Here is a 19502-nt window from a genome sequence, read left to right as displayed (position 1 = left end):
TTAATGCTCTGACTGCATCTCCTCTCTGCTCTCACTCCTATAAGCTGCTAGAGATCCACTGCCCTCCATTCACCACCATCATTATGATAATGTTCAACTTTCTTTATAAACCTACCAAAACTACTCAAATACTAAATGGCTTAAAGCATATAGACATGATGTCAATGCGACAGCACACACGTCATGGGGACAGGCCTTGCAGGAGAGTGGAAGTTAATACCCACAGTTTTGGAATGGCATGCAGAATGTGGGCGTCCACATACTTCTGGGCATGAAGCGCAGTAGTTGGTGGAAACAGGTGGGAAACAACCGGGGGATTCATTTGCATCTTTTAAATTGATTTAATATGTTAGAGAGTGTGTTTAGTATATTTATTCAGGTTTTTTTGCTCTAATTCAATCCTTCCTCCTATTTATTAAGGGATGTAATGCTGACCTCTGACTTTGAATTGGTCATATTATAAATAACTATAACTTTATAACATCCATGCATGTTTTTGTTTCTTCAGCTTAAAAAGCTAAAGTTCTTTATTGTTCCCATTCAGTTGAGGATCGTGGGTGGACATGTATGTTCCTGAGGGAATAAATTACTGGACTGTGTTAATGTACATCACTATAGTATGGTAATGATGCCTTCCATGGAGGTTTTTATGCCAGAGCCCTGTGATATGAATATTTATGGTTGGAAGAGTTTGTGATCATTGGGCATGTGTGTGTGCTGCCACATGTTCATGAAGACATCTTTGATATCTGCGTAATAAAACACAGGTATGAGTCTCAGCTCGAACAATGGAAATGCAAAGTTAATAAATAAACTAAATTACGGTTTACAACAAATGAATATTTTAAACAAATAAATATATAAAATTAAGAGAAAAATGCAAATATTTAACATTTCTTTTGGTCATACACATACAGTATGTTTTGCCTCTGAGGTTTTATTCAGATCTTACACTTCACATCAGCAGATTTAGTTTTGCCATGAGATGTAGCTGAAAGCTACTGAAAAGACAAGAAAGTGGACCTTGAGTTGACAGTTATATAAATGTGACATAACACTGTAAACAAGTTGACCTTATTCAGATGACTAATTCTTTACATAAAATGTAGTAAGTTAAATAAAACATGTAGAAACATATGAGCAGGTGCAAAGTGTGCAGAAATATGATAAGAATAAATTGTAAATATAAATGGATTTATACTGATTTCAACCTCTTTGACAAATCTGTATTTCAGTATGAAATATCTTTCTGGCAAATATAATATTTCTAATCTATCACTTATAACACAACACCCCACAGGACACAAGCAGGAATAAATTCAATCTTTAATTTGACTGGTTATCCAGATGGATTGTACTCTGACAAAAACATTTTCACCTCATATAAACATTTTTCCAAATGACATATTTCCCTGGGCCTCTTTCCTTCCCTCCACTCCATTTTCCTCTGTTTCATTTCTCTTTTTTTTAATGAGGAAAAAAAAAACAGACAATTTCCACCACTGGAAAATGTTGCTGTACTTTTCCTCCCGTGGAAGTCCAACCTCAACACTGCGAGCGAGTGTGTGTGAGTGTGTGTGTTGACGTTGCTACAGCAGGTGCTTTCTGTCAAGTGTTTGCACAGAGGAGAGTCTGTACAGTGTAGAGACTGTTCCACGCCAGAGCCGACTCCAGTTCACATACCCAGCATTCACTCAGACAGAGCAACCACATTTACCATAGAGAACAAAACTCAGGCTTTTTCTTAGAGTTGTGATAATGAATAAAAACCTGAAAACTGAAAAAAGGAGGTTGTGGTTTCCTGTTTGAATGTATTTATTGTGATAAATATAGGAAGCAACAACGTGTAGGCTCATTTGATGGTCATCAGCAGAATGAATTTACACAACAGATTCTAAAATAAATCAGCCATGTTCCTGCTCCTCAGAGTTTGCACCTTAAATAAATGAATGACATTTATTCTAGTGCCAAGTTTCACATTTCAATGTTTTGACTTCTTCAGAGCAAAGAAATGCAGCAATATGGTGTTTTAGATGAGATCCATGCTTCATGTTGCATTTCATCCACTCCCCCCGCCCTGGACTTTTCTTTTTGCAGAGATGTGGCTTTTTTAGACTGCGACAATAATGGAAAAAGACAAATGGAAATTGCAGAAATCCATCTAATAAAAAGGAAATATTACAATTTAGAGAGTTAAATTGACAGAGTTTGTTTTTCTACTCTCAGACACACACACACACACACACATACTGTTGTTTGTTTGTGTGACCCAGAAATTCCCTTCTTTCTATTTGTCCTGTGTGATCGGTGCACGACACACAAACACACACATTTTAAATGAACACACTTCACAGTGATCAACAACATTAAAGATGACAGTTACTCAGCACCTCCTCCTCCTCCTCCTCCTCCTCCTCCTCCGTCTCTGGTTCTTCCTCTTTCTCTTTCTGCTTTATTGAAATGACATTTATATGTCTGCACCAACCAAACAGAGAGGAACCATTGCACATGCAAGAGTGGGTGAAGTGGACAGTGGTGAGAATGTCTGCTGATTAACACTTCAAATCAACAAAACATATACACTTTAAATCCTCTTTATCCCCGTGCACACTGATTTTCAGTTAGAGAATACTTTACTTTACTTATACGCTTTGCTTTACTTAATGCGAAAACTTGCAAAGAACACAGAAGTTTCTCAAAAATGTGATGAGACTGTTTTTCTCAAACTAAGACGGAGAAACAGGTTTGAGAATGAAAAAGACCAACTATAACTGTTACAAACATTTTCTGAGTGAACAACGTGGTTTACACAAGAGACCCTGAAGAAATGTGCCCATTTATTATGAGGTCATTGATTGGTCAGCAACCAACTGTCAAATTTTAAAGTGTCCTTGAATGCACCAACGAAGAAAGTTGCATTGTTATAGTACAAGTGAGTACCTGATTTGAAAATTCTCCCTGTTGGTGCATTCAAGGACAGACTGACATCTGAGTGTTGAGAGTTGGCTGCTGAACAGAAACTTAGTAAAAAAAAACAAAAAAAAACAATATTTATCCCTTTTGAAGAACCCGTTTGTTCCTTTATAAATGACGGGTGTTAGTGTCCTTGAATGCAGCTCTGACAAAAATCAAAATAAAGCAAAACAAATATGACACAGACAAATAATCTGAACTCAAGGTTCACCTTCTAGCCTTTTCTACTGGATTTCATGGCCACAGCTGATTTTTTACCTGTTGACAGTAACAAAGCTTTTCAGGGATGCCTCAGTCTTATTATCGGCTTCTCAATAACGTGTCTGTCTGCCCTGCTATGGGATGCCTCCAACCTGAGGGTGGGTGGTGGTGGGTGAGTGGGTGTGGCAGCAATTCAGGGCAAATATTGGAGCATCACCAGCAGCAGATCAGTTTCTGTGTAATTTATTTATATTTTTCTCCTCCGTCTGTCTCCTCGTCTTCCCTCCTCGTTGAACTAAATTAAGGAAGAGAGAAGGAAGGCTCGTTAAAATATAAAAGCCCTCCATTAAAAATGTACGCCGCCCTCTCTGTCTCCCTCTCTGCTGCCATTTTACATTTTAGAATCCAGGCGGTGATGAAAGGCAGAGAAGGAAAAGAAAAGACGTAAAGAAAAACAAGAGGCAAATGATAAATGGGGGGCAAACAGACGCGTGGACAGAGATACTGAGGACGCTGAGACACTGGTCGTCTGTGTGATGTTTGTGTGGAGTGAGAGCACGTGGACAGAGACCTCTGTCATTAGAGGACAGAGTTTTAAAAGAACCTTACAGTATATACATGAAAATCACCAGACTCATGTTCTATATTCACATCTAGAATAGAGCTGGTTATGTCAGAACAAATCCAACTCCATGTCAGATGAAACACAGACACACCAGCATTTTCCATTTCATCCTCTCTACCTTAAGAAATCGACAAAGAAGCTGTCACATCTTATACCGCATGAGACCATCAACAAAGTTAAAGGAACAGTTTGATAAATGCTTTCATTTCTAATTCAAACCAAAGGAATATCAACCATTTGGTTAACCATCGCCAACAATGGAAAGGCGAAACAGTGTAAACCTTTTAAAATGAAATGTAGTTGTGGATCAAAGTAAAGATGAGCCTGTCTGGTGAGCATATTAAAAGCATATATTGATATCAAATATTGTATATTGGTTTCCAAAAACCAATATGGCAAATTGCGAACTCCTGATTTCAGTGTGGCATTTCCATACCAAACCAGTGGGTGACATCACAGTGGGTCACCACTTGGTGTTGCACTAAATATCCCGGTAAAACTCTATATTTTCACAATCAACGTGTAAAATTCTTAATTCCTTGAAAGACTGATCTATGAAAACCTATGAACTGCCTAAAGGCACTTTACTTCCCCATAGCCAGATCTTCAGCCTCTCTGCTTTTCAGTTTGATAAAGTCAATTGAGTAATGTTAATATGATTTTTGGATGACAGTCTTTACAGATGCTTAAGGTTTTTGCGTCTGCAGAGGACGCCGTTTGAAATCTGAAAGTTGGCTTTAAAGCAGAAGTAAGCAGAATGTTTGTGTTAATGTAAGTCTTAAATAGTTCTATCTTCCGACAGCAATCACTTATATAGAGTGTTTGGTCTGAAACACGGGTCTGTCAGTCACTCTGCTCTGCTGTAAGCCGAGGAGAAAACTTTCCTTGTATCCTACAACCTTTATCCAATGAGGAGAGAGAACGGCATAAAGGGGCGGTCCTCTCTGTGTGTGCAGCCAAGGGATGCGCGTGAATGTGGTGACGTAGGGACGAGGGCGGGGACTGCTAACTCCATCGGCTGACAGGAAGTTAGCCAAAACCACCGGATCACTAACTTCTGCTTTAAGTTATTATTCACGTCATCCTCAGCCAGGCCAAAAAAAACATACAGTTAAATCTGTGATCAAATGATTCAGTATCTCTTAGTATTTATTTCAAGAACACCCCCAAATGAAGAGCCACCACACTGTGTTCTCAGCTTAGTATTTCTATATGTAGCTAGCACACATCCAGCTCTACATCATGATTGATATCAAGCAGCCTGTCCTGCTGATATGTTCAAAGTGAGACAAAGCTCAGAGTCCTCACACACACAGGAAGCCAGCCCATCTTGTGCCAAAACAGTGAGTCCCTGCTGGAAGCTGCTCGCTGCTCTGGGAATTAGAAATCCCACAATTAAACATATGGGCATTAAGATAATTGTCAGTAGTTGTGTGCGTGTGTATGTGCGTGTGTGTGTGTGTGTGTGTGTGTGTGTGTGCGTGCGTGTGTGTGTGTGTGTGCTTGGCTGAATCCTTTCCATCTGTCTGTGCCACAAACACACACATACACACACGCATGCAGACTTGCACCCTACGATATTCAGTGAATACACATGAAAAGAACCAGGAGACTCACTCACAGTAAATATACATGTCAGACATGTAGGTATGTGCACTGACACACACACAGGTACAGTACAGGACTCTGGAAGAGAACAGTTTGCTCACCTGAGCAGGACAAAATGGAGAAGGAAAAAATAACTTTCAAGGAATTGTGTGTGTGTGTGTGTGTGTAAGGGTGAGAGAGAAAGACAGACGGAGGTCTTCAGTGACTTCATCAGGTAGACGATGCCCTCAACAGGCCAAAGATAAAACTGCAACATCTGGACCTCCTATATTCATAATACTGTGCTTAAAGGTGTGAAAACTATAATGAAATAAACATTAACAAAAGACTACTGCAATACAAAAGATGTAAATATAATGTGTAATAATATGTAAATAATATAAATACTGGCGCTGCCAATGGAACAAAATCATACAAAGAGAAAATATGTGGACAATACAACACAACAGTATCACTGCTTTAAATGTGACTCTAAATGAAAAATGTCCTCATCCACTGTCAAGTTCAATGAGAAAAAAATAGCTATATTGAATGTTTCAGTTGACACTTAAAGGGATAGCAGTAGGTTTGTTTGTTGTTTTAATTGTCGGTGCAAGCTATTTTTAGAACGGCGGAGCAGAGCCGCGAGCTGCTCAGAGCTACGCTACGGAGGCTCATGGGATTTCTTGGTTTCCCTCATCAAACTCATCAAATACACAATCCAACAACTCCAAAATGCTCTGGTGGACAAGTTGTGACCTGCACATTCACCACGCTATGAGATAATAACAGAACGTTACCAGACAGAGTTGTTTTAGAGGTAAATACAGAGACTGCTTGCTGAAAAACTGTCCCTGAAGGCAACATGCATCAGTGGTTTTGCATTTGCATTTCCCTCTAAAACAACTCTGTCTGGTAACGTTCTGTTATTATCTCATAGCGTGGTGAATGTGCAGGTCACAACTTGTCCACCAGAGCGTTTTGGAGTTGTTGGATTGTGTATTTGATGAGTTTGATGAGGAAAACCAAGAAATCCCATGAGCCTCCGTAGCGTAGCTCTGAGCAGCTCACGGCTCTGCTCCGCCGTTCTAAAAATAGCTTGCACTGACAAATAAAGGTAACAAACCTACTGCTATGACTATAGGGATTATGGCAATGGGCCAATTTGCCAAAATGTTGAACTATCCCTTTAAGAATCACTGTAAACATGCCCAGTGAGAACCAGTGTCTCCAGACAGAGCTGTAAAAGACTAATACATGTAAGGAAACAACAACGACAACTCCCAGAGACTTCAGAGACACGAGACTCAGACCAGCCTGAACCCGTCATTCAGACCTGACACAGGTTCAGACCACATCTGGACCCGTGTCACCGCTGTGTTGTACAGTCTCAGCTGCAGACACAATCATTCAGAGCAGCTGTTTGTTCACATCTGTGTGTGTCCTCCCTCTGTGTTCCAGGTGGGCTCTCACAGAGAAGACAGCGGCAGCGTGGGCGCTCTGCGCGGCGGACACTCCATGGCAGGTCAGGTGCCGGTGCCTCAGCTGCCGGTTCAGTCGGCCACCTCGCCAGACCTCAACCAGCCGGACCCCTACCGCGGTGAGTCTCGCATCAGACAACATCCACACACAGGAAGAATAGATTGCAAAGAATGTTTCCTCTGATGTTATTAGGCAAAGCAAGGCAAGGCATCTTTATTTATATAGCGCATTGATCCATACCAAGACAACTCAATGTGCTTTACATAAAGACAAAACATTAACAAAACACAGAGTTAAAAGCAGGAGCAAAGAAGAATAAAAAAGTAAAAGAAAAGAAAATAGATGAAGTTAAAAGTTCTTAAAAAGAGCTCAGCTATAAGCACATGAAAAGAGAAATGTTTTTAACCTGGATTTAAAAGTGCTGACAGTTGGGGCTGATCTCAGTTCTGCTGGTAGTTTGTTCCACTTGTGTGCAGCATAACAGCTAAATGCTGCTTCACCATGTCTGGTTTGAACTCTGAGCTCCACTATCTGACCTGAGTCAGTAGATCTCAGAGCTCTGCTGGGTTTATACTCTACTAACATGTCATTCATGTATCCTGGACCTAAACCATTCAGTGATTTGTAAACCAGTAGCAGAACTTTAAAATCTATTCTGTAGCTGACTGGGAGCCAATGTAAGGTTTGTATCCCATCATGCTCTTGTGCACACACACAAACAAATTAATGACACAGTTATTAGTTAGAGGAAACAAGAAAGGGAGAAGAACAGGGTAAACAAATATGTGGGCATAATAATAATAATAATAATTTAAAGGTGTACAGAAATGGCCGTTTGTCCTGTTTGTCGCGCCGAGTTGTCACGAGCTGCAACACGAGTTTACCCGAGTGAGGAAAACGAATTTGATTGGTCGTTATCGAGCGGGCGGGATATTCAAAGTTTGGGGCGAGCCCGAGCTCCGTGTGTGTGTGCCTGTCTCAGACGTTTGAATGACGAAAAAAAAAAAAACATACTTTCATCCCGGATTTACTCAAAAATAGAATTTTGCACAAAGTTTGGCCTACAACGTCTGATAGATGAGTTATCACATTAATTTTATGATCCAGAGTGGGCTCAAATTCAGTTTTCTTTTCTGTACACCTTTAAAAAACTAACATTAAAAATGAGGATGAAAACAGGTAAAGAAAAATAAAGAAACAATGATAAAAAAAATTTTTTAAAGTGTTGTCATGGATGTTGGCACTGAAAAAATAAGAAAAGGCGAGACATACTGTGAAGATGAGAAAAGAAGAAAGTGATCGCAAAAACACCTTATGGGAAAGACAAGAAAAGATAAATGAGAAAGGAAGAGCAAGATGGAGAGATGTGAACAACATGATTAAACAAGAGAAGAGAGTGAATGTGGAGAATAATAACAGTAATCACGGTGTCAAAATGGCAGAAATGTGAGGTGGAAGAAAAAACAATAAACAAAATGAATAAGATAGAGAAAGAAGAGAAATAAAATAGTAATAAAGGAAACAAATATATATTCTTAAAAAAAGAAACAGGTGAAGCTGAGGAACTTCCCCCTGAATGAGGATCAGAAAGTTGAGAAATGAGAAGAGCCAGATCTCAGCTGGCGAGCCTCGACTTCACCGCCCGAGTGGAAAAAAAAACTGAATAAATATACTTTCTATGTGTGAGATGGATATAGTGGAGCAAACGTGTATATGAGTGCACTGTGGAGCAAATTAGCCCTGAGCTCATTTTTAAAAGCTGAAAATGAGTCTGCTGGCAGCAAAGTTGAGCCAGCAGCGACCACAGCCAAGTGTGTAATGAGGTGAGAGAGAAAGCAACACACTCCCTCTCACACACACACACACAAACTCAGCCAGGAGAAGTTGTTCCTTCCTCTTGCATCCGTCCATAGTTTACACTCACACACTTTTCAGGGTGTGTGGGGGCTGTAAATAAAGAATATTAAAATGTTTTTGGCAGCAGAGCCTGATGAAGTGGCAGTGCTGTGGCTGTGAAGCTCTCTCCATTTTAAAACACTTAGAGTATGAACAGTAAACATTCATGTTGTTTTGATAGGGTTCAGATTTATGCTACACTCACTAAATCTACAGTCATACTCATTCCCAACATGATCTGATCTCTCCAGAAGAAGATGACTGATCTTAACCGTCATATCATAAATCATGAGGGAGGAATATTCCACTATGAATCTACATGTAGGTCTACGGTCCACAGCCACTCAGTTGATAGCCAGGGTTCCTATACAAGTATGGAAAGTATGGAATTTGATTTTGTACATTTCCAAGTCTGGAAAAGTCTGGAAAATGGAAACTATTGTATGGAAATACATGTATATTTATCTTCTTAATACATATCTGGGTTTGGTCTCATCTCAAGTTATTTGGGTTAATTATTTTGTACCTAGCTACAATCTCCTGGAAATTATTTGGTGACATAATGGCATACAAATTCAGAATAATGAAAACAAATGATTAATTGCATCATTTATTTACATGAGGCACATCTAATTACTCTAATGCCACAAATTATTTGAATTCTTCTACTGAGAAGTCTGGAAATTAAGGTCTGGAGAAAGTATGGAATTTTGAAATGTGAAATGTGTAGGAACCCTGGATAGCTCTTTGGAGTTAGTATACAAAGATGTTTGGAAGAAAGCTTGTAAGACTGCAGTCACCCTGGAGCTGCTCCACACTAAAACCTCTTTTTGTTTTCCAAAACATTAAATATTCATGACAAAAACAAACAGTGTTAAACAATGAAAAACTCTGATGAGCTTCATCCGGCCTGTGTAAGTGTGGTTAGATCAGAAACTGAGGAAGCAGGAACACACAAGAAGCAAAACCTGACTGTGAAGCTGGCTGAGGAAATGATGTGACTAAAAGCGCTGACCTTTTAACCCCCTGGTCTGGTCTCCTTTGTCCCCCTGCAGCTCTGTCCGGAGGCCTTCAGGGCCAGAGCGCCTCCTCCGTCAGCTCAGAGATCAAGTCTGAGGACGAGGGGGACGAGAACCTCCTGGACTCAAAGTCCTTGGACGCCAAGAAGGAGGACGCAGACAGCAAGGAGCTGAAAGCTATTGAGAGGTCAAGATCTAGGTAACCCCGCCCAGCCCTCAGTTGTTCGCTTCCATCAAACCCCCTCAGCTGAGCTGGGTGGCGTCTTCCCTCAACACCTCCAGGCTGTGAAACCTTCCTCGTCCTTCATGTTATTGATCAACTACAACATCTTCAGGAGATAGTTCCAGGTGTTCCATGTGGTTGATGATGTGGAAAAAACACAACATGTAATGCATTTTTGGAGAAATCTTAATGATTAACATGATGATTAACAACATTTTTAGATGTAATTTGAGTATTTTTAATGATCCTATTAATACTTTGACTTAATTATAGATTATAAAAACACTTCCACCAAGATAATTAAAGCAATTTGAAAAGGACAGAATGGAGACGAGGAAGGACTCAACCTGTGAGTGTTTTGGGAACCAGCTTCTGGACTTTGATGAAGTGACCAAGTGTGATGAAAGGCAGCTAAATAAATCAGTTAATACAGAGACTTCTTGGACATGAAATCCGTGGCCAGCGGGCATCTCTCTTCCAAACTGCGCTGTTGAGCAAAGAAGAGAGGTTTCTGGTGGACATGAGGTTCCTATTGGATCCTGTCAGTCTCCCCATGGTCTTGAGCCTGGGTTTAGCTGCTTCTCACACACGAGAGTAGAGCCTGCCAGTCTATTTCCAAAGAGGTGCTGCCTTTTACATACAGGATCAGGAAATAAAAAAGACTTGATCTCACATTTTATCAACATTTTCCTGTCCTGTATGCAGACGAGCAGCCCTCACTCATCCAACCATAAACATGAAACTATCCCTTTATCAGCTTTTATGTTCACCCGGAGGATGATGCAAATCATTTGGAATATTTGGATCCCAAACCCCAAGATTGTTCATGATGGTGGCGGTCATGATGATGATGATGATGATGATGATGATGATGATGATGATGATGATGATTATATTAGTAGATGAAAAGTGTATCATGACGTGGTCCATCAGACACCAAGAGACATTGCATTTAGTCATCTTTTTTTTACACCCAGTATATAGGGTTGTTATTATTATTATGGGTCTGATGTCCAGCCACATACTGCATCAGATTCTGGATGTCACAATATCAGATTTTAACTACGTGGTTGTTGTGGTTTAAGAATTCACAATAAAGATATTATGGCTGTAATGATAATACACTTAAATCTTGTAAAAAAAGAAAACAAAAAGGAATATTGCAACACCAGTCTAAGATGCGTAGTAAATTCTGCATTGGTTAAGAGTATGAGTGAAAACAAGTGAGTCTCCATGATGATTCACAAACAGAAGTAATATTTCTCAGACTTAAAGGGATAGTTCAACATATTGGCAAATTGGCCCATTGCCATAATCGCTATAGTCATTTCGTTAAGTTATTTTTAGAACGGCAGAGCAGACCTGCGAGCTGCTCAGAGCTACGCTACGGAGGCTCATGGAATTTCTTGGTTTCCCTCATCAAACTCATCAAATACACAATCCAACAACTCCAAAACGCTCTGGTGGACAAGTTGTGACCTGCACATTCACCACGCTATGAGATAATAACAGAACGTTACAAGACAGAGTTGTTTTAGAGGTAAATTCATGCAAAACCGCTGATGCGCGTTGCCTTCAGGGGCAGTTTTTCAGCAAGCAGTCTCTGCATTTACCTCGAAAACGGCTCCGTTTCGTAACGTTCTGTTATTATCTCATAGCGTGGTGAATGTGCAGGTCACAACTTGTCCACCAGAGCGTTTTGGAGTTGTTGGATTGTGTATTTGATGAGTTTGATGAGGGAAACCAAGAAATTCCATGAGCCTCCGTAGCGTAGCTCTGAGCAGCTCACGGCTCTGCTCTGCCGTTCTAAAAACAGCTTGCACTGACAATTAAGGGTAACGAACCTACTGCTATGACTATAGGGATTATGGCGATGGGCCAATTTGCCAAAATGTTGAACTATCCCTTTAAGAGACTGTAGTAAACTGTGATGAAAAACCTTTTGTGCATAGATCTAATCACCATACCGTTTAAACAGTGGATTTGGGGAAACCTTTAGGGTTTTTTAAATCACTCCCTGTAATCTGTGAAATGTCATCACAGTGAAGTCCCAGTTCTTTATGAAGTCGTCCAGTTAGAGGGTCACACAGAATCTCCTGCAGGTCTGGACCAACATCAGGCCCAGACGCCTCCTTTCTCCGCTCCTTTCTTACCTTCATTCTCTGCATTGTCTCCCATCTCTCCTCCGCGTCCCCTCATTATTGGTCACCGTAGCAACAACGATGATGAAGACCTGTCTCCGGAGCAGAAGATGGAGAGAGAGAGGGAACGGAGGATGGCCAACAACGCGCGAGAGCGCCTGCGCGTCCGTGACATCAACGAGGCGTTCAAGGAGCTGGGCAGGATGGTGCAGCTGCACCTGAAGAGCGACAAACCTCAGACCAAGTTACTGATCCTGCACCAGGCTGTGGCCGTCATCCTCAGCCTGGAGCAACAAGTGCGAGGTCAGTTTTGTGACGTAGTTACATAAACAATATGAACCAGACGTACGGCACCGCGCTGAATTTTGTTGTGTTCATTTCTGAGTTGATTGTGTGCAGCAGAAATTGTGACTTTACTGTTTGTTCACTGAAAATGACAAACCTTCTCATTGTGAAAATAAATAATTTTATATTCATACATGATATGAGATCATGAACCTGGATAGTTGATCAGGCTCTACTTTGCAGAATTGTGAATTTAAGTTATATTAATAATTAATTGTATTCTAATTGTTCTGCAAAGTCCTGGAAACAATATACCATAATCTTTAGTCTTCTCTTCATGATGCTAGTTTATTATTAAAAAGAAGGCTTTGGAATGGAGCAACAAAAGATCTGAATTAGTCAAATCAGTCTTATTAAACATGAATATGAACTTACTCTGATACTGTACAAAAAAAAAAGATTTTCTTGTCTTAGATTCTGCTGTTGTCCAAACACACAGTGACACACCATGAATACACACATGAGTTTGACTCATTCCTAAATACACCAGCCTGTTGCCAAACTACTCAATAGAACCTTCAAATGAGAATTAATCTGCCACTGAAAATAAACCTGACAATTGCTATTGTTAAATCGATAAATACTACAATTGCTTTAGGAAATCTTCTTCATTTTGGTCCTTTTCTAGTTGTTACTCCTATCAGGGTTTAAAAGCCTGTTTATTGACTTCTTTTTCAATTCTGCCCGAGCCAGCAATGGCTTCATCTACACAAACTTATTCTGAACAACAAGATTTGTTGCGACTCACATCAGTGTATTTAAAGTTCTGCCTGAGGGTTTGAAAGTTACAAAGAGGCAGCATCGCTCCTAGGGGCGGGAATCTTTTACTATCTCAGTTTTAAACATTTATCCATGCTTAGATGGAATTGTTGAAACTGTTGCATAAAAGCAATATCGCTTTTTGCTTAAGTAACAACATTAAAATAGTGCAGTTAAACATGCTGCCTTTTAAATTCTAAGGAAATGGAGGCCGACAGCCAGCAGATTTGTTTCCTTTTTTATTAAAAAATAAATAAAAATTTGGGGACATTTTATATCGATTCTGAATCGTATTAAATGAGAATTGCGATTCTTATGTGAATCAATTTTTTGGCACACCTCTAATCGCTCCATCAGTGTATCTGATGGAATGATGCAACTTCAGCAAACCATCACTTACATGAAGTGTGAAACTTGTGAAAGTCAGGGTCACAGGTGAAGCCTCCCAGCACATGTAGTACTCCAGCAGCTCCAGCAGAGGGCAGCAGTAGCACCTGTTGATTGTGTTGAACCAGACTGAACTCTCTGGCTTCTGGCTGATCCAGGTGCAGGAACCAGCTCTCTGAAAACAGAAGGAAAAGGACACATTTCTATAAATGACGGTGATAACAAACTCTACCCCCTCTCCCCCACAGAGCGAAACCTGAATCCCAAAGCGGCCTGTCTGAAGCGCCGTGAGGAGGAGAAGGTGACTGTGACATCGGATGGGACTCCCCTCTCACTGGCCGCCGCGCATCACGCCGCCACCGCCATGGGTGATGGGTCAAACCCTATGGGACAAATGTAAAATGCAGCAACATCTCCTCCCCCCCTGAATGGTCAGAAGATTTCACTTATAAACTAATCTGCTGTTGTACCTTGGAGTCAAACCAAAATCATGATTCAGAAACCAGTTCAGAAACATCAGTCATTTTATAAACCCTATTATTGACATTGACATTATTGAATTGGCAACCGCAGGCAAACAAAACAAGCCTCCCATGAAAATAAATTCCTAAATAAGTTCAAGGGTATCATTTTTTCACCCTGTTTTTCAAAGCAATTTGAAATGATGGATAGGTGAACAATTGTCCATCAGCCATCTGAAATCCATCGATTTGTTCTCTGTGTACGTTCGAACCGTTTGGTTCCTGCAGTGTTGAATTACACAATACCTCTGCAGATACTATTCAAAATCTCTTTCAGTTTTTGTCACAAGACCAAAATATAAATTGATCTGTTTCATTGTGCACAGGTGCACTAACAGGCCAACCAGGAAAGCAACTCGTCTGTTTGGTGTTTAACTTTCAAAATAAAAGAGAGAGTACTGCTTCTAGGAAAACGTCCCTGGATAATTAAAAGTGAACAAAAAATACACATGTTCATATTTGATATTGCATCCAACCTTGAGTTCAGATTGGTTGTCAATAATTTTATAAACACACATAATGGATAGATGTAACTATAATAGAGAAAATGAACAAAAAAGAGATCTGCCAGAAATGGGGGTTAAAACGTACACAGACAAAAAAGATTAGTTCACACCTTTATTCCTAATTCAGTTCCTGACAGTTACTGTAACGTCTGGCAGAACTTCTAATACTGTGGCTGGTTTAAATCAGGAGTTAATTCTGTCTGGTCTGGGTACATTTTAACAACAGATTGGCAGTAAGTGTGATTTTAGTGTGTGTAATGTGTGACTGTGTTTGTCGCTACTTTTACTGGAAATGTGTCTTGTGTGTTCTTGGCTCTACAACTTTGCTTTCTCTCAACAGTCAAATTGTGTTTGTGTTTGCATGTGACTCCAGTTAAATGTGTGATTAAGCTTGTTGTCTAGTGTTCTGTTGTGTTGGAGCATCGACAGGTCCTCCATTAGAATCAAATCTGAGACAAAACTGCACATGTTTTAAACTGGAGTAAAAGCAATAATAACGCTTCAGTTTCTCCTAACACTCTTACAGTAACTAGTAATACTAGAATACCATGGTGGCAATTTATGGTCACCTGAGGATGGATCCTAATTATTTAGTGGTGTCTGACCTTTTCTTCAGCATCACCATCAGTCCATAAATGTCTGTAACAGATATACCAACATCTCTACTGGAACTGGATGTAGTTTTAGATTGTGTCAGGCACATTCATGATCCCCAGAAGATGAACTCTTTCCAGTTTCAGCACTGGTCCAGTCACCTTTTTTTTCCCATTGTTCACTAGTAGACCTTCAGTCAGTGAACATTTTCCATGTACATGTTTGTATGTGCCTAATGCTAATTTCCTCCCTTTCTTTACTGATCTTTTTGTGTCTTCAGGTCCAAGGTGCCAGAGTTCATCAAGATGATGAGTGACCACTTCCTCTGATGTTGTTTCCATGACAACCCAGCAATTGATCAAACCCGTCGTTGCTTCAGCCTGACCAATCAGATCAGCCTTTCTCTCCTCTCATCTGTCGTCTCTGATCCTCTTCTTCGCCTTTGTCTCCTTCTCCTGTCGAGAACATGAACTGCAGAGTCACATTAGTCGCTGTCATCACTTTGCATCTCCAGCTGAAGTGAACTGGATGCTACTTTGTGGAGACATTAAAATGGCTGCTGAAACATGGCTGCTACAAAGTGGCAGTTGGTGGGAGCTTTTCACACAAAGTGACAAAGTGACAGCAATGGACAAAAGTCTTTGGAATCACATCATCCAAGAAAATTCTTCTTGTAAAACTTGTTTTATCAGCATTCCCAGTTTTAAAGAACAAAAGGTGTAATATATATATCTATATATATAGATATATAGATAGAAAATATATATACATATATATATTGCAACTGGGTGTGGGCAGTGATGAGGCTATGGGTTGGAGAGGGTTGTTCAGAATGGAACAAAACATATCACAAAGTGTTTGAGATTTGGTTTTCTTTTTTGTTTTGTTTTTTGTTTTTTTTCAAGAAACATTGCGCAGCTGTTGCTGAACGCAGCCTCGGCGCATCTCTGACTGAATGGCAATCTAACACCACACTGTGGATGAAGCTGTGCCTGATCTCCTCTTGGATGCAAACCAGTCAGATAGATACACATGGAGACAAAAAGCAAACAAAACAGGACAAAAAAAAAAAAAGAACAGGAAATTTCCAGGAAGTATCACAGATGCAGGTTGCACAATCATACATCCCCTCACAAACCACACATCCTCAAGCATAAATTAAACTGAAGAAGAGATTAGGAAGCAAAATCTGTTGTGACCCTTCTGCTTTTCAGAGAGGTTCGGATCACTCAGTGATTCCAACAAAATCGAAGATAACAAATGCTTTCTGACTATCATAGATGCCTAGAAATAAGCAGGAAACAGGGACAACACGTTCTTCCCCTTCTAATGCATTCCCTCCTAAACATTTAGACTGTAAGTGAAAAACAAACATTTATGTTGTTGTGTTTTTTTAAGTGTCTCATGCTAAGAGCCATGTTCACTTTCCTAGGACTGCAAAACGGTGTGAACAGACACATTTTTAGTGTGAACACAAAAATACAGAAACCTTCAACGGTCGTACCAAATGACCTGTGTATATCTACTCGCAGGAGGAGAGTTCCAATCCAAGTGAATCAATCAATGAATCAGCCAATCAGTGAGCGACTCCAGAGGGTGTGGGGTGTGAAGGTGAAGGCAGAAGAATCACAGAGAACGATGGGGTGCAGGACTCAGTAATGCAGAGGTGTACTTCTAAATACAGCAGAAAGGCGAGGCTTCTCTTCATCTAATGTTTGTAGTGCAGATAGATAGATAGATAGATGGATGGACGGGCAGATGAGAGGAAAAAGGGCTGGTCTGAGTACTGAAGTGAAATCTATTCCATGTTTAGGACATTCCCTGAGTCACAGTTGCTATACTTGAATCCACTGCTCCCAAGGTCCTAGGGGCCCCAACTACAGGATGAGTGGGAGTCATGGGGGGGTTGAGGCAGCCCATCATCCTGAGGAGTTAGAGCTTGAGGGAGAGAAAGACCAACAGAATGGTGATGACATTCTAGGGGAAGCAAGGGAACAATCATTAAGACGAGGGGTGTGTGATTTTACTTCTGCAGTCAAAGCATTCCTGTGTTGGATTCACTAGATTCCCTCGTGTCCTGGTTTAGTGCCTGTCCAATCATAACCCTCGACCTCTAACCCCTACTTCAGACTTCACCCCTGCCCCCAGTACCGGGCTTTGGGGGGCTTTCTGACTGACACTTTGTGTTTGGCAAAATGTTACTTCAACCATTTGTAAAATTCTGATTGGGATGAATTAGTCGCCCTCAGCTAGTTTGAACCAACGTTGTTATTCTTGGTGAGGACGACTCAGAATGTCGGTGACAAATATGACTCAGTGAATTAAATGAAACCATATCAGAGTCGACATCTTCTCAGAGTTAAGTTTTCGATTCGGAGCAAAGATTCTAAGCCAGGATTTCTGAGTGATACAGGTTTGGGAGAGTCAGGATCCAATCAAGGTGGGTGACAAAACTGGTGTCAGTCTCGAAGCCCCCTTTCACCCCACCCTAATTCCAACTCTCCTGGGTTCAGGCCTGTGTTTAATCCCCAGTGGCAGTACTGTCTTCTCTGCTGACCCTAGCCTTATTGTCCCTGAACGAGAGTCCTAGCCCCTCTCCCCAGCCTCTTAACACACCCAAGCGGTCCCACAGATGCAATTTGAACATTCACACTTCTACCAATGTGCCTTTTTAGAGTTCATATCATTCGAGTTACCAGAGGAGGACATTTACCTGGTCTTTTAATAGGATGCAAGCTTAGGGAAACCTGTTCTTAGTTGTTAGGTTCTATGCAGTCAGGTTTTTTACCAGACCTGGGAATTTAAAAAAAGCTAAAAAGGAAAAAAAAGTATTTTTTGGATAAAAAACAAAACTGTATTTAATGTACTGTACGCTTATATGTAAGTAGACAGCGTGTTCTGGCTTTAAGCCAATGGGACAGACGCTTGATTTAGCAAGACGAGCCCCCGTCCCAGTCCCCCCTGTCCCCCAAAGTCCGTCATAACCCCCCAACCTCACTTTCCTTTTCCAAGCCCCATCCCTGTTTCCATGGTGAACAATGCGTCTCTTCTTGTATTATAGCTTATCAGCTTTTTATCAATATTTGATCGGCTTGATCGTAAGCCAATGTAGTCTTCAGTACAAAGTGTGTGGTTGTATGTTGTAAAACAGATTTTCTTTCTTTTCTCTCTCTCTCTCTTTCTCTCTCTCTCTCTGTTTTTTAAGAAGACTCTTTTCTCTTATTACCTTTTCTTTGTCTTTTCTGGTTTACATGTCTATTACAGAAAATGTAAAAAAAAAACAAAGCAAAAACAAAAAAAAAACAATACAATTCTCTGTCCGACAGCATTGTTCTCTGTCAGTGGTCATTTTGACGCGGTTAAAATCCTACCCAATCAAAAGGAAGGCACAGAAACTGGAAAAGATTCTATTTGAATAAATCAATCTATATATAAATGTACAAAAAATATATACGATATATATGGAGGGTGCCGTTTTCTGTTATTTTTTTATTTTCTGTTGCAAAGAAGTGTTCGCTTGGGGAGGAATTATTTTCTCAAAGACTGAACTGGCAGAAGTTGGCGAGGCCCCTCAGTGTTATAAATTTTCAACTGACTTTGTTGTGTTCTTTGTTGTTGCCATGACAACATCCTCTGACTAGTACGGCACCCTGCGCAGGACAAATGGGACTGGAGTACCATCAGCTCCATTCACAGCTATCTATCCAAGGCAACAACACATAGACATTTGTAAATTGTATGCAACAAAATGGCAAACTTTACCATTATTTTGAAATTGTGTATGTAAAAGTTATATTTTTACATGTAGACTGTTGTTATTTTGTGTTTTAGAAATATGTTGTATCTTTTTTTTTTTGTTTAAAGATGAAAAAAGTAAAATTCAGTGTGTGTTAAAAAAAAATGTGTCACATTGAAAATGTAGTGAGGTCAAAATTTCAATCTCTTTTTTTCTTCCTTTTTTATTTTTATTTTTCAATTTTACATTTGTTTGTAAAATGTGGTGAACATTTTGAGGGTTTACAGGAGGAATCATAAATCATAAAAAGATATATGATATTTGTTTAATTCTCCACGCCTCATGACATTTCCATTTTTAATTGTATTGTTTTGCAGAGAAATGTGTAAATAGTCATAAAACATTCTCTGTAAGGTTTCTGTGGGGTGACGGCTTGCCAGTGAGATGCGACAATGATGATGATGATGAACTTGTTTTAAGTTTAGTGCGGTTGTATTCGTCCAGTTA

General features: G+C 40.1%; 1 protein-coding gene across 11 annotated transcripts in view; it reads left to right on the top strand.

Moving 5' to 3' along the window:
* Nucleotides 1-16019, top strand: part of tcf4 (transcription factor 4) — a 217779-nt gene extending 201760 nt beyond the window's left edge. For 6 of the 11 annotated variants that reach the window (XM_085794229.1, XM_085794233.1, XM_085794237.1 and 3 more), the window contains 5 exons: nucleotides 6848-6986; nucleotides 9820-9982; nucleotides 12221-12450; nucleotides 13887-14034; nucleotides 15540-16019. In XM_085794229.1, coding sequence (XP_085650355.1) covers nucleotides 6848-6986; nucleotides 9820-9982; nucleotides 12221-12450; nucleotides 13887-14034; nucleotides 15540-15588 — 729 coding nt within the window. In that variant the 3' untranslated portion in view covers nucleotides 15589-16019. Of the gene's footprint in view, nucleotides 1-6847; nucleotides 6987-9819; nucleotides 9983-12220; nucleotides 12451-13886; nucleotides 14070-15539 lie in introns of all 11 variants that reach the window. The other 5 variants (XM_085794234.1, XM_085794230.1, XM_085794240.1 and 2 more) reach the window with 4 other exon arrangements.
* Nucleotides 16020-19502: the final 3483 nt, after the last annotated feature.

This window comes from Trachurus japonicus, chromosome 12 (assembly GCF_045865225.1).
Source record: "Trachurus japonicus isolate A0001 chromosome 12, Traja_1.0".
Taxonomy (NCBI): domain Eukaryota; kingdom Metazoa; phylum Chordata; class Actinopteri; order Carangiformes; family Carangidae; genus Trachurus; species Trachurus japonicus.
Note: the sequence above shows the minus strand (reverse complement) of the source record. Positions and strands in the feature narration are given on the sequence as shown.